Source organism: Natator depressus, chromosome 3 (genome assembly GCF_965152275.1).
Source record: "Natator depressus isolate rNatDep1 chromosome 3, rNatDep2.hap1, whole genome shotgun sequence".
Classification (NCBI taxonomy): Eukaryota; Metazoa; Chordata; order Testudines; family Cheloniidae; genus Natator; species Natator depressus.
Genome location: NC_134236.1, coordinates 99489437 through 99503970, shown reverse-complemented (window position 1 = coordinate 99503970; position 14534 = coordinate 99489437). Strand labels below are relative to the sequence as shown.

Genomic DNA, 14534 nt, shown 5'->3' with positions numbered 1-14534 from the left:
CTTATGCTCAGATAAATTGGTTAGTCTCTGAGGTGCCACTAGTACTCCTTTCCTCCTGGGCCAGGAGTTTGGGGCCGGGCAGGATGGTCCTGTGGGCCGGATGTGGCCCGAGGACCATAGTTTGCCCACCTCTGCCTTATGGTGGCTCATTTGACACTTATTGCTGACGTTAGAGGTGATATCATGGTTCTATATTCACACCTAAAACCACTAAAAACCGCCTTCACTAAACAAGGATACTGCACCAGAGAAGTAGATATATACCATATGATAGAATGGGCAACCCAAATGCCTGGGAGAACCTGCATCAGTACAGAAAAAAACCTCCACACGAGAACCCATACAGGGTGTCATCAAACAATTGCAACCTATATTTGATGGGAACCACATCCTGAAAGAAATTTTCCTGAACCCCCTCTTCTGGTCTTCAAACAATCCCCGAGCCTTGCCCAGCTCATTATCAGAAGCAAGCTCCCCACAGACTAGGACACACCAACTCAAAGTGAAACCAGATGCTGTGAGAACAACAGATACAAAACCTGCAGACATATCTCCACTGCTATGATGATCAATACCCCCCACAACACACTTTTTGAGATCCATGTGATTATAGTGCATCTCGAAAAAGGCATGTTTTTATATGAAGATTAAAGCCAAGTCTTGTTCCGTATTCTTTGTAAGCCCTGGTTAAAAATGGCCATTATCTCATCTCATCTATTTTTACATTGCTATATGGGCCTATATGTTTATGGTAGGACTGCTGTGCCTTAGATAAATATTAATCAGAGTGAATGGTTTCTGAGAGAGGTACACTGGCAAATTATTGAATCTTAAAGATTTGTGTGTTGGAATTACTACACATAAGAACATAAGAATGGCTCTCCTGGGTCAGACCAAAGGTCCATCTAAGCCCAGTATCCTGTCTGCCGACAGTGGCCAATGCCAGGTGCCCCGGAGGGAATGAACAGAACAGGTAATCGTCAAGTGATCCATCCCCTGCCGCCCATTCCCAGCTTCTGGCAAACACAGCCTATTACAACCTGTGGTGCACCTCATCCAGGGTATCAAATGCCCCAACAACAACTACGAGGGTAAAACCAGGTAATCGCTATGCTTTTGAATGAACTTACACAGGAAAATGATAAAAAAACAAAGACACCCTATCACCCGGGGGTGAACACTGTTCCCAAAGCAGTCACTCCGTAGCTGACTTCTCAGTCCTAGTTCTCAAAGGAAACCCGCACAACACCTTCAAAAAGATGTCCCTGGGAACTTAAATTCATAACTTTGCTAGACTCTAAAAACCATGGACTTAACAGAGACACTGGTTTTATGGCTTATTACAACAATTTGCAACACACCCTACTATTTGCTAGCTCTTAATTGCTTGTTTCATTTTAAATCGTCTTCTACAGCATGTGTGAACCCCTTATGCTTAACCATCTTTCTCACCTTGTATTTAGGCTGGGAAATGCTGATTATCTTCTTCCAACCTGAGGAAGACCTCTGTGAAGCTTAAATGCTTGTTTCTTCCACCAACAGAAGTTGGTCCAATAAAAGATATTACCTCACCTACCATGTACCACTGTTCTATACACAGTTCCAGAAAAACGACCATTAACCTTATCCCAGCAGAGTAGTTACAAGACACAAATCTTTAAGGTTCAATAATTTGCCAGTGTACCTCTCTCAGAAACCATTCACTTCTGATTAGTATTTATCTAAGGCAGAGCACTCTTACCATAAAAATATAAGACCATATAGTAATGTAAAGTAAGATAATATGAGGTAATGGCCATTTTTTAACCAGGGCTTACAATGAGCATGGAACAAGACTTGGCTTTAATTTTCATATAAAAAAATTCCTTTTTTGAGATGCACTATCAACCTATTTACACTATAGGATGCAAAAAAGCACAATGAATGCTAACTAGCTCTTCTTTCAAAACACAGAGGGAGAACTGTTTAGAGTAAAAGTGGATTATAATTACATCTATTTCATTTTAGCAGCCAAATTCTTGGGAAGCTTACTCAGGCCATTTGCATCTAAACTTGTATTGAGTGATAAAGATCTGCATCTCTGGGTCATAAACACAACAGTTTTCCACAAATCAGAATCATGCAGATGGTTCATTTATGCATTTTCCTTCACTGTACTTGCAGAGTGTGTGGATGGCAATTTGAAGGTAAAACAGAGGACTCCTCATTTATGGGTGAAGGAGGAGATGAACGAGTGCTTTGCTTTTAGCCAAGTGCTTTGTTTAATCATCCTCTGAATTACTTGATTGATGAAGACATTCAGATATGCTGAAGAGAAGGCCAATGGCTCTGAATGTATTGAATGGGCTTATCTCTTTGAAAATGTGTTTTGTGCCACTTATCTCATGTATTGGAGCAGATGTGGATAGTGTCTCTATTTTTTTTCTTTGTGTAGACTCTGGTCTTTTTGGTGTCCCACTGTCAGTTTTGCTGGAACAGGATCAGAAGAAAGTACCAGGCACCAGGATACCACTGATCTTTCACAAAGTGAGTAGGCATGAACAAGTCCATTTGTTACAAACCTACTGGATTCCAGAAGTGATAGCATTTGTCCTGGATTCATATGCTCACTATAATCAAGTTTTCACAGTGACATACTATCTCTGTACTGTGAACCTCAAATGTAGGATTCAACTCCATTAGAAGGGACTTGTAGCTTTTATTAAGGGCGGTGCTTTGTACTATTAATGCACTAAATTGGATAAATGGCCTTTGTACAGTTCTCTACTCCACTAACTTACTTTAGTGGAGTTAGTGGAATAGAGAATACAATTCAGCAACTAATTATAAGTTGTTTACATTAGAAGTATTGTGAATTGCCATTGGCATGCTCCAGTGCTAGAGCAGAGTAATTAATTAGGACATCTAGTGAATTATTATTAGAAAAATCCATTACTAAGTGTATTAACTCAGCCATGATTTGGTCAGGGTTTACTAGGAAGCCCGTGAAACCAGATGTCCAAAGTCTAACACCATTCCAGGCCAAATTCTGTTTAGCAGGAGTTGTAGAAATGAAATCATAGGAGAATAGGCCGTTATTTTTCAAGACAAATCATTGAAGTTCTGGAGAGGCCTTTTAGAGGTTTTTGAGAGCTTTTTTATTATTTTCTCCCACCAAATCAAAAGGAGACTTCTAGTTATTTCCTATCCCTCTCTAGGCACTACTGCTACATCATTCGTGCCAGAAATGACATCTTAGGGACTATAAAAACCCAAACCAAAACACAAAACACACTTCTGAAGAACAATTTTTTTACCTTTGATGTGGACAAGATTGTACCAAATGGACAGTAATAAAAAAAGAAAAAGTCCCCACATCCTCCAAATAGGTCTTCACCCTACTCCACTACAAATGACATATACTGGTCACTACACTATACCATCAATATATTCAGTATAGTTTTTCAGGAAGAAAGTTCTACATAAACATTTCTAGCAAATACACTTAATTTATTTGCTGTGTGATCTCATCTTGATTATAATATTTTTTTGTTTAAATGGGGAAATATGTGAATGGATTTTCCATTTCTCCCTTCTCATCTCTGCATCACATCCACTACTGGACTTGGGGGTTCATAACAAATTAAGAGAGAACATTTTCAGGCATTTTAAAACATTGGTTGCACATCACTGAAACAAACCAATTCAACAGGAAGATTTTTTTAAAATAGGCATCAATTTTGTAAAAATTGTAAAAAGCCCACTGAAAGGCTTCTGACTCCTAGCCATCACTCCCCTGAGTGGAATCCTGCATCTCACTCCCCTCTGACCACAGATATAAGGCTGTACCGCTCCCTGACCTATACTGTGAAACCCCAGCAAGCCAGACTGCCTAACAGGCCAGCACTTCCACTTGGTTTCTCTCCAAGAGCTATGCCCAGTGTATTGCCCGTAGTTACAAGTTACTGCACAGCTCCTTCTAAGCAACCACATTTATTCTTATGGTAAGAGCGTTACAGAGAAAACATTAAAACAATAAAACATGCTGGAAAGCTTACCAGAGGTCACCCCAACTCCAACCTTAAACACCCACAACTAGGTTTCCTCCATGGTTATGAGTTCATCCATCTTACATCCAGAACCAGAACAGAGGCTGGGTAGATGAACCATTTCTTTATACAGCTCAGGCCTTGGGTCCTGGCCTTCTGTAACAGGTAGTAGGTAGACAGTGACCCTCTCCTCAGGCATAGCTTCAACAGGCTGGGTTTTTGCATAATAGGAGTTGGAGAATTTGCATTAACCTCTCCCTAGGGATTTCCCAGGAAATCCACTTCATATTTATTGTCCAAAAAGTCCATACTTGTCAGACACATTTTCAGTATTGTCTTCTGAACTCTCAGGTCTCACATCTATCACCCCCCTAGAGAGGTTACATATAATCCCAGCCCAAAATAATACATAAACTTAACACAAGAAGGTCTTCCAAGAATCTTGCAGGAAATTGCCATATCAGTCACATACATGATATATAGTATAAATCTTTTACAGTGATTGTTCTAGTTCATCTAAGCCATGCATAGGATTAGCAGTTCATTTGAGTCTGTTATGAGACCATCAGTATTAGTAAACCTGAAGCCTTTTCAGTGATTGCAAGCTCTTAGATCTTCCTTGGTAAAGTGGTAAATGACAGTGTACATGGAAGTTAATATAGAGTCTTTCATACTACAGTAAATAGTTTTTATTAGTGCAGATTTTTAGTGTGATAAGCAATTGGTGGTTTACTTTTGAAATCTGAATAATTCCCTATCTCTGTAGAAAGTGTTGACTTTACATTTTCCCTTTTAAAAATATGCTTAATAGTGTACATGAAAAATAAAGGAGCAGTATCAGGTGTTCCTTGTAGGACACATATAATTATATCCATGATAATCCACTTTGCAATCATTTGTATTCAAAAACAGATTTCACTGTTCTATATTTATCTCCCAGTAACATTTTAATTCGCACGTTGGCTTCATGCAGCTTGGTTCTGTTTATTGACAGCTGATTTCTCATATAGAAGAGGCAAGATTGGATACAGAAGGACTTCTTCGAATACCAGGAGTAGCAGCAAGAGTAAAGGTAAAATATTGCATGGACTCAAAACCCTGAAAGCCTAGACTCATTTGCTGTTTTTACTTTTGTCTTGTTAACACTTTTATAATGGCAAGATTGGCAATGAAATCTTAATAAAACTACATAGAAACCGATTTGATTTAAACTAGCCAAGGAGATGGTATTTTGATCCAGATTACATTTGGGGAAGAGGTCAGGAGGTCAGGTTTGAGGCTGAATCAAAGCTAAGGTTCAGATTCTGCTGTGCCAAAATCTCATGAATTGTTCTCACAAGATTTCCAACCTCTTTGTCTGCACCTGAACCAGGTGAGCCCCCTGAGCCAGATGACTAGTGGGCTGATATGTAGGCTGTATGCCACTGGAGGATAATATTCCCTGGCCTAATTAGGTCATTTTAAGGGCCAGATTCAACTTGTAGAATAGCACTAAACAGGCAAATTACATAGAGAATCTCTCCCATTATCTCTACAAATAGCATTACTAACTGCTCAGGTCACTATTCACAGTCTCTGTTCACATTACAGAGTGACTACCAACTACACACAAACCATAACTCAGTATTTGCTTTAATGCAGAAAACCAAATACATGGTGTGATTTACACCAAGATGCGGCCTGTTATAAGAATGGTCTAAAGAAACCTTAAATTCTAAACAGAAAGAACATTTAAATGGATTCAGTTGCCTCAAGATATCTGCCAGCCTCTGTCATGTAGAAGTTTGTCCAACAGCTGCTTCATTAGAAACAACTGAAGGAAAAGAATATTATGGAAACTGGCTTTGTTGATTTACCAGTAACTAAGATGCTTCATGACTTTGCTTAGTACTTAGTTTCCACTTTCCAACAGTTTCACATTTTGGGGGTGATTTTGTTTGTTTTTTGTTTTGTTTAATGCGGGGAGTGTTTCCAGATAAGAGATCATTCACTAAGTAACTGCAAAAATAATGAGGATCAAACATGTGGAAGAATTTCTCCTTTGAATGAACCTATTGCTTTTGTAAAACAATGAGCATGATCAATGTTTTACACAAACAGTAGAGAATTTAACAGAAAATAGTACTCTGTGGTTTCTTTGAAATTTTATTATCCTCTAGAAATCAATAGAGAATTATAGAATAGTTTTAGAATTCTATCGGCTGGTACAGAAAATCTCCAGTAAGGAAATAATGGTATGGGTTGGTGCTTCCTTTTAAATTCTATAGCAATTTTCCTTTAGGGTGGACAGTTTAAATTTCATCTGTTATGCAGCACACTTGCCTGTCTGCTAAAACACAATCTTTTTATATACATGTATAGTCCCTCCCCCAGGGTGTGGCTGAAGTGCTTCCCTTTTCCTGGTGCTTGTTATCACCCACATCTGGAGTGGCTTCTCCTCTCTCCTGGATTGGTCGGGTCCTGGATTCTTTTTCTTAGTGCCTAGGTGCCTCCAGGTCTCCTAAGCCATCCAGTAGTCCAAGAAATTAATGGAGTGAAATCTGAAGCAGGAGGCACAAATCTGGAACAGCAGCTCTGTGACATGCTCCCACTCCTTCTGATCCCCCCTGAAGACTCTCCAGTATGGTTGTCAAAGGGTCGTGATGACTAAAGCAGCCTTCCCGCTTAGAACCACACAGTTATATCTGCATAAGACAATGCTGAAGCAGTCAGTGTTACTAGATGCTGCTTAGTCTCCATGCTGTAGAACCCAATCCCCAGCTCAAAACAAGGGCAGGTTTAAGGTCCAACACTAGTGAAGACTCCCATGGGAGCCATTCAGTCGGGACTTGAACATCCGTGCACATGCCTCATGATTGGTCTGAGATACGCCACAGATGTCAGGCCATCCACAGGTTTGGATATTTCCCTGTGCTGCAAGAGGAAGAGGGGGCCAACTTTGCCTCAGCAGAAGGTATCGGTAGGAGACTCTTTGAGTCTCAACTTGCATAATTATCTGGCTCTTATCAGGCTCTTTCCTGAACAAAGTATCATATGACCTGAGGAAGGACTGCAGGATTTGGCCCTATGGGTATGCCAGTGCCCTGGGAACAGCTGTGTTGTCTGGTGCCTATTAGCATTTGGTTTTAGCTGCACGAGTCTAATTCTTCTGGTCCAGAGTTTATCTTTTTGTAGCAAAGTAGCAATAGCAGGTGGTGCTTGAATGATAATTTCAGATGTCTTTTTTTCAAAGGGTGGAAAGGATTGCTATATGGGAAATGCACAAATCTTCCACCAGCATGAATAAAACTCCGCATTGAAGGTACTTTCTGTTCTGCTATCTTTCAGAGTCTTTGCCAAGAACTGGAAGCAAAGTTTTATGAAGGGACTTTCAACTGGGAAAGTGTAAAGCAACATGATGCAGCAAGTCTTTTAAAACTCTTCATCCGAGAACTACCTCAGCCACTGCTCACTCTGGAATATCTCAAAGCTTTCCAGGATGTGCAGAGTAAGCAGCATCCCTTCTGGGTCTCAGATTTACAGAGGCGACACCACAAACAGCAGCGTCTTAAACACAGAGAAGGGAGTTATCTCAACAAATACACCTTTGCTGTGAAACTGTTTTCACTAACAATATGTGAGCCTGAACAATACATTAAATAGCAACAGGATTAATTCTGTCTAGAAAAGATTGGCTGTTGCTTTGATGGTGTTCAAATGAGACATTTTGCGCAGAACATTCATTTATTAGCACACATGGGAAAGAAAACACTCAGATTTATATAATAGTATTTGGGAAACACTAGGTGAATTATAAGGCATTATCTGCTAGCTTGAGTTAAGTGGTGCTTTATGCTAGACCTAGCTGGCTTGTCCAGGAGATGTGGGTTGATGCTCAAGTGCTGCTGACACCTGAGCTAGGAATGCAGTGGGGATGCAGTAGCTTGAATAGCAACTTGCCATCTGCTGAGCCAATAATTCGGTGTAGCACAAGTGTTGTTTTTCAGTGTGGTTGCTCATCACTGGAGCTAGGCTAGCTTGATTGGCGTAACTCAAGCTCTCTGTTTCAATGAAACAAGCCCTAAAAAACTACAGTTAAGGTAGAAGCCGTTTATAAATGATCATTCTCTTTAAATAAGCAACAGGGAGGAAGTTACAGTTCAGCAGGAAATCAACCAGAAGATAAAATATGCTGCTTCTGCTAATATTTGGAGGATAGTTGGTATCTATTTGCCAGAAAAGAAATCAGAGCTGTTGATTGCCATCGGTTCCCCAATAATCGGCCAGTTACTGTGAGAATCTACTCTAACGTAGCCTATTGACTAATAAAGCAGCAATCTGGGCAAGAACACATATCAGTTGCTTTAAAAAGAGAGTGTGTGGAATACTGATTTTGCAGTTCCTCAGAAGTCCAGCAGGCGTGGGGAGCCCCTCTTTTATTAAATCCTCCAGCCAATGCAGGAGGGATTCTGACAGGTTTCAGATGAATCCATTTCCTGTTGTCCATGACCAGAAGAACTGGTCACTTTTGGAGGAAGACATTAAGAGGTAAGAGGATCCCAAAGGGTCGAGAGAGCAAGAGAGAGACACACACACATGATATTTTTTCACATGTCACAGGAAAGTGGCCCAGATTGCAGAGCACATGACACAAAAGTCATGAGGGGGTAGGGATAAGGGTTTAAGCTACCTTTGTGCACCCCTTATTCTGCAGACAGTAGCTATAGGCCAGTTCCTAGTTGAAACTTAGAGTTGCCCCTGGGATGCTTTAACTTGTGTGGGCTGCCAGTACCCCTTGGGGGGCTGTTCCAACAACCAGGAATTGCTGGGAACTAAGAAGGCACTATCCATGTCCTTGTTCCATTAGCCATACTGGCAGCCAGGAGAGGGTCATATAGGAGCTCCTATGATGGCTCTACCACATCCAAGGAATCCTCACATGATTAGATTAGGTCCACAACATATAAGTCTGTTTTATGCCAAGGATGATGGTGCAAAATAGACTAGAGGATCATTTGTTTGCGTAACTATTTATTTTAAATTTGCCTGTCTGTTCTGCAGATTCATGTACAATAAAATAAGCGCAATTGTTACAGAATAGGAACATCATCATGACAGTTGTCAACACCATCGCAATACTGCTATTATCACTACTGTTATCACTGCTGGGTCACTGCTGCAACTGCTGTTGCTCATCAACATTACGTAGAAAATCTATGAACAGGATAAACTTGACATTTTACAAGAAAATTTAACTTAAAATCATGCTTTTTTTGGAGGAAAAAAATAAAACTTTTAAAGAAGTGAGATGTATATGCTTCCTTGGCAGATCTTCCAACTAAGAAGCATCAACTGCAAGCATTGAATCTTCTGGTACTACTCCTACCTGAAGCAAACAGAGACACTTTGAAGGTTAGATTGGCTATTCACTTTTTAAAAACAAAGTATGCATTAGAAAAGTGAGCTTATTTTTTATGTATCTATTGTGAAAAGTTCAAGTACCTTTTAACATTTTAACTAACTGGTTGTTACTTTTTTCATATTTGCGGTAACTTAAGACAGAGAATAAAATTTTCAAAAGTGTGTAAGTGACTCAGAAATCTAAGTTTCATTTTCACAAGTGACTTGAGCACTTAGGAGTCTAAGGTTATGTCTACACTGCCGTCCCAGACGTGATTGCAGCTTGGGTGAACATACCTGCGCTAGCTTTACCCTAGCAAGCAAGGCTAAGAATCGCAGTGTAGATGCTGTGGTGCAGGCTTCAGCAATGCAAGTAGGTAGCCACGGCCCTTGGTTGGCTTGTAGACGTCACACTGAAGTTCGTCTGCATCTACACAACTATTTTTGGTCACGCTAACGTGCGTATGTCTATCTGAGGTGTAATCACACCTCAGATTGCAGTGAAGGCATACCTTTCGTCTCACTGAAATTCTGCGGGACTTAGATTCCTAAAGTGCCCGAGTCACTTTTGAAAATGAGACTTGGGCTTTTAAATCAATTAGGTGTTACAATCTAAATACCTTTAAAAATCTGGGCCTTAAGTACTTCTGAAAATTTTACCAGAGATTCTAATAATAATAATCTTGTAATGAACCACCTCTCCTTCAAACTTCCTAATCACAATCCCAATTCAGTACCTTTTCTGCAGCAGCTGTTGCTGTTTACATGGCAAAAACTATTTTAGAATATCATGGAGATAAAAAGGAAATGAACTCACTTGAATGTGATGGGTGCGGTTGTTTGACTATATCCCAATTTTTTATCTGTACTATTTATGTTCCCCCTCTGTGAGTTAGGATTTCCCCTGGATACCAACTGCCCCCATTGCTCTAAACCTTCCAGATCACTTTGCTGTTTGGTTCTGTTCTCCTCTGCGAAGCTTCGGTTTTGGTGACTGTTGAGATTGCACCAGACAAAGAAAAATTTTAGAAGAGCTGTATATGGTGCAGAGTTGCTTGGATAGGTGGTTTTTTTTCAGTCTAGTTTGACAAAAACACCACTGGAAATGCACAGAGGCTGGGCTAGAAATAGCTGAAAGTGTCATTGCTTAGAGACTGACAGGTACTTTGTCACTGAGACAGAAGCAGTTCCACTGACTACCTGTGGTTCACAGAGCACTGCTCTACTCCCCTGTGGTCTGCATGACTGGAGTAAATAAAGAAGGGTTTCAGCACAGCTTCGGCTCCCAGAGCCCGGGCACCAGACTGAGCCCAAATGTCTACACTGCAGTTAAACAGCCCCTTAGCCCGAGCCCCATGAACCTAAGTCAGCTGGCACGGGCCAGCGGCCTGTGTCTAATTGCAGTGTAGACATACCCTTAGATCCCTTTGAAAATTTTACCCCAAAGCTAAGGTAGAATGAAGAATGATTTACTTCTTCACACTCTCAGCTCTAATGCAGGGTTTGACCTGATCAGTAAACACATCTGCACTTTCCATCGTTTGCTTTTTTTTTTATAACCTTTTTTTTTTAACAAGGACATAAAAAGCCTTTTCAAAGAATACATAACATGATGCTTCACTCCATATGATTTTTTCATGTGCAGAACTTGCCTTCAAGTGCTACTTTCGTTTCAGATACTGCTTGAATTCCTCCAAAGGGTAATTGATCATCGAGATAAAAATAAAATGACACTAAATAATGTTGCAATGGTGATGGCCCCAAACCTCTTCACGTTTCATGGGTTAGGCTCAAAGACTATTGAACAAAGCGAGTTTGTTATGGCTGCTGGAACAGCAAACGTCATGCGTTTTATGATTAAGTACCAAAACCTTCTTTGGACAGTAAGTTTGTTCTTTAAAAAAATATGCATTTTTACAAAATCACAATCAAATCATCATTGCTTTCAAAGAACAAGGAGGCATCTGAACCCCTACCAGTGATGCAGGGGTGAGATTGACATGCTGGATGGGGGGAGGGGAAGGGAGAGGCAGCAAAGGGCACAGCTGGGCCCTAACTGATGGGTAATTCTCAGTGAAGTTACACCAATGGTAAAATCATTGTAGATGAGAGCAAAATTAGATTTTTTCAGTCTTACTATTAATGTGAGATATAGACTATATATCTATGTAGAATACAGAGTAACAGCCGTGTTAGTCTGTATTCGCAAAAAGAAAAGGAGTACTTGTGGCACCTTAGAGACTAACCAATTTATTTGAGCATAAGCTTTCGTGAGCTACAGCTCACTTCATCGGATGCATACTGTGCAGTATGCAGCCGATGAAGTGAGCTGTAGCTCACGAAAGCTCATGCTCAAATAAATTGGTTAGTCTCTAAGGTGCCACAAGTACTCCTTTTCTTTTTATGTAGAATACCTGATCTCGAAGATAAGTCTTCTGGGATGCCTGTGTATAGTCTATAACAATGACCTATCTCATGAGTAGTTTTCTTTTTTCAACCTCAAGATCTTTGTCTCCTGTTTTGAAATTTATTTCTGTATAGGGCGTGTCATTGTCCTTTGAGAAAATTAGTTGTGTCATGACAGTCCCTATGAAAGACCTACAAGCAGGATGTAGCTCATCCCTGTGAAATTTGGGGCTTTGTTTTCCACTAGCTACCTTAAACAATCTCCAATCTCCTCCAACAGTCTCACACTTACAGAATTATTATGGGGCAAAATCTGTAATACAGATTCCTTGCTTAATATTTTTTGATTCAGGGAAGTAGAAACACTATGTGAGGGTCCAATTCTGCCACTCATACTCATGTTGAGACCTTACTCCTTAAATAGCCCCATTAATTTCAACTCTAGCAGATCCCAAATGTGGGGTCAAGGCCTTAGATTGTTTATGAGTGTTTGTTACTGGAAATAAATATTAGCTTTTGCAAGTCCCATCTGACAGCATGTCTCTTAGAAAGTTTTGGTAGGTGTGTAGTATTTCAAGGAAGTTATATGTGTGTTAATAATTAAGATGTATATTCTTTCAGATTCCTAAATTTATTGTCAACCAAGTGAGAAAACAAAACACTGCATGTCAGAAGAAGGAGAAAAAGGACAAAGCTATGAAGAAACTGCTGAAAAAGATGGCTTATGACAAGGAAAAACATGAAAAGCAAGACAAGAGCCCCAATGATGTAAGAAATAGGCTCTTGTCAAATCATAGTTATTAGGCCAAATTCTCCTTTTACTTATAATGAAGTGAATTGATTTACCTAGACGTAACTGAGAGGTGACTTTCAATTCTTGGGAGTCCAACTAGACACACCTTAAAGGGACCTGATTTTCAGAAAGTGCTAGGCACCCATCCTGTGAAAATCAAGTGTTTTTTCAGTTTGGATACTCAAAAAAACAAGCACACAAAATCACTGGACACTTCTGAAAAGCTCATCCTGAAGTATTGTCTTCTTCTTTATGTTTATATATCCTAATAACATTTAACATGTGTTCATACATTATCTTTTAGCGAATAGTACAAAGACTTAATTGAAGACTGTTAAACTTCCCAAAGTATATATTATGATTGTTGCTGAATATGCACAGAATTGATTGCATTTCCAGGTAGAATATATCTTTTCTGCTGCTCTTTGAATTTTCTGGGTACATTGTCGTGGTTCCAGCACAATGTTAATTGATGGTGAACCGTAGAGGAGTGCAGTGGAAGGCCACCACCAAAAGCATAAAGTCTATGCACCACATTCTTCTTTATAATAATTCCATTATATGAAGCTACATTCAGCAACTCTATGTAGTGCATATTATTCAGTTCTGGACACTACCAGGTCAGATGGTAGTCATGTTGGAATGTGATCACAACTGACTTACAGCCAATAACAAGAGCAGTGAAAAACCTGTCAGGCACTGTAATACAATATCTGGGTGGGGAAAGGAAAGGGATTTTTTAAATCTAGTAGACTGAGAGGATTATTGGTTTTTTTTAAAACAGGGATGAAGACAAATTGTCAAGTTGTTAGGTAACTGAATATACAGTAGAACCTGTAGAAGAAAACAACTCTTATAAATGATTATATCATAGAATCATAGAAGATGATAGAATCATAGAAGATTAGGGTTGGAAGAGACCTCAGGAGGTCATCCAATCCAACCCCCTGCTCAAAGCAGGACCAACCCCAACTAAATCATCCCAACCAGGGCTTTGTCAAGCTGGGCCTTAAAAACCTCTAAGGATGGAGATTCCACCACCTCCCTAGGTAACCCATTCCAGTGCTTCACCACTCTCCTAGTGAAATAGAGTTTCCTAATATCCAACCTAGACCTCCCCCAATGCTCTTTGTTCTGTCATCTGCCATCACTGAGAACAGCCGAGCTCCATCGTCTTGGGAACCCACCTTCAGGTAGTTGAAGGCTGCTATCAAATCCGCCACTCACTCTTCTCTTCTGCAGACTAAACAAGCGCAGTTCCCTTAGTCTCTCCTCTTAAGTCATGTACCCCAACCCCCTGATCATTTTCGTTGCCCTGCGCTGGACTCTCTCCAATTTGTTCACATCCTTTCTATAGTGGGGGCCCCAAAACTGGATGCAATACTCCAGATGTGGCTTCACCAGTGCCGAATAGAGGGGAATAATCGCTTCCCTTGATCTGCTGGCAATGCTCCTACTAATGCAGCCTAATATGCATTAGCCCTCATGGCAACAAGGGCACACTGCTGGCTCATATCCAGCCTCTCGTCCACTGTAATCCCCAGGTCCTTTTCTGCAGAACTGCTTCTTAGCCAGTCGGTCTCCAGCCTGTAGCAGTTCATGGGATTCTTTTGTGCTAAGTGCAGGACTCTGCACTTGTCCTTGTTAAGCCTCATCAGATTTCTTTTGGCTCAATCCTCCAATTTGTCTAGGTCACTCTGGACCCTATCCCTACCCTCCAGTGTATTTAACTCTCCCCCCAGCTTAGTGTCATCTGTGAACTTGTTGAGGGTGCAATCCATCCCATCATCCAGATAATTAATAAAGATGTGGAACAAAACCAGCCCCAGGACTGACCCCTGGGGCACTCCGCTTGATTCCGGCTGCCAACTAGACATCAAGCCATTGATCACTGCCTGTTGAGCCCGACAATCTAGCCAGCTTTCTAT

The 14534-nt window shown here is 40.5% G+C and overlaps 1 protein-coding gene across 3 annotated transcripts in view; it reads left to right on the top strand.

The window, feature by feature from the left end:
• Positions 1-14534, top strand: part of ARHGAP18 (Rho GTPase activating protein 18) — a 117766-nt gene that overhangs the window by 89058 nt on the left and 14174 nt on the right. For 2 of the 3 annotated variants that reach the window (XM_074948404.1, XM_074948403.1), the window contains exons 7-12: positions 2435-2526; positions 5023-5100; positions 7356-7515; positions 9337-9419; positions 11084-11290; positions 12435-12581. In XM_074948404.1, coding sequence (XP_074804505.1) covers positions 2435-2526; positions 5023-5100; positions 7356-7515; positions 9337-9419; positions 11084-11290; positions 12435-12581 — 767 coding nt within the window. The remainder of the gene's footprint in view (positions 1-2434; positions 2527-5022; positions 5101-7355; positions 7516-9336; positions 9420-11083; positions 11291-12434; positions 12582-14534) is intronic. The other variant, XM_074948405.1, reaches the window with a different exon arrangement.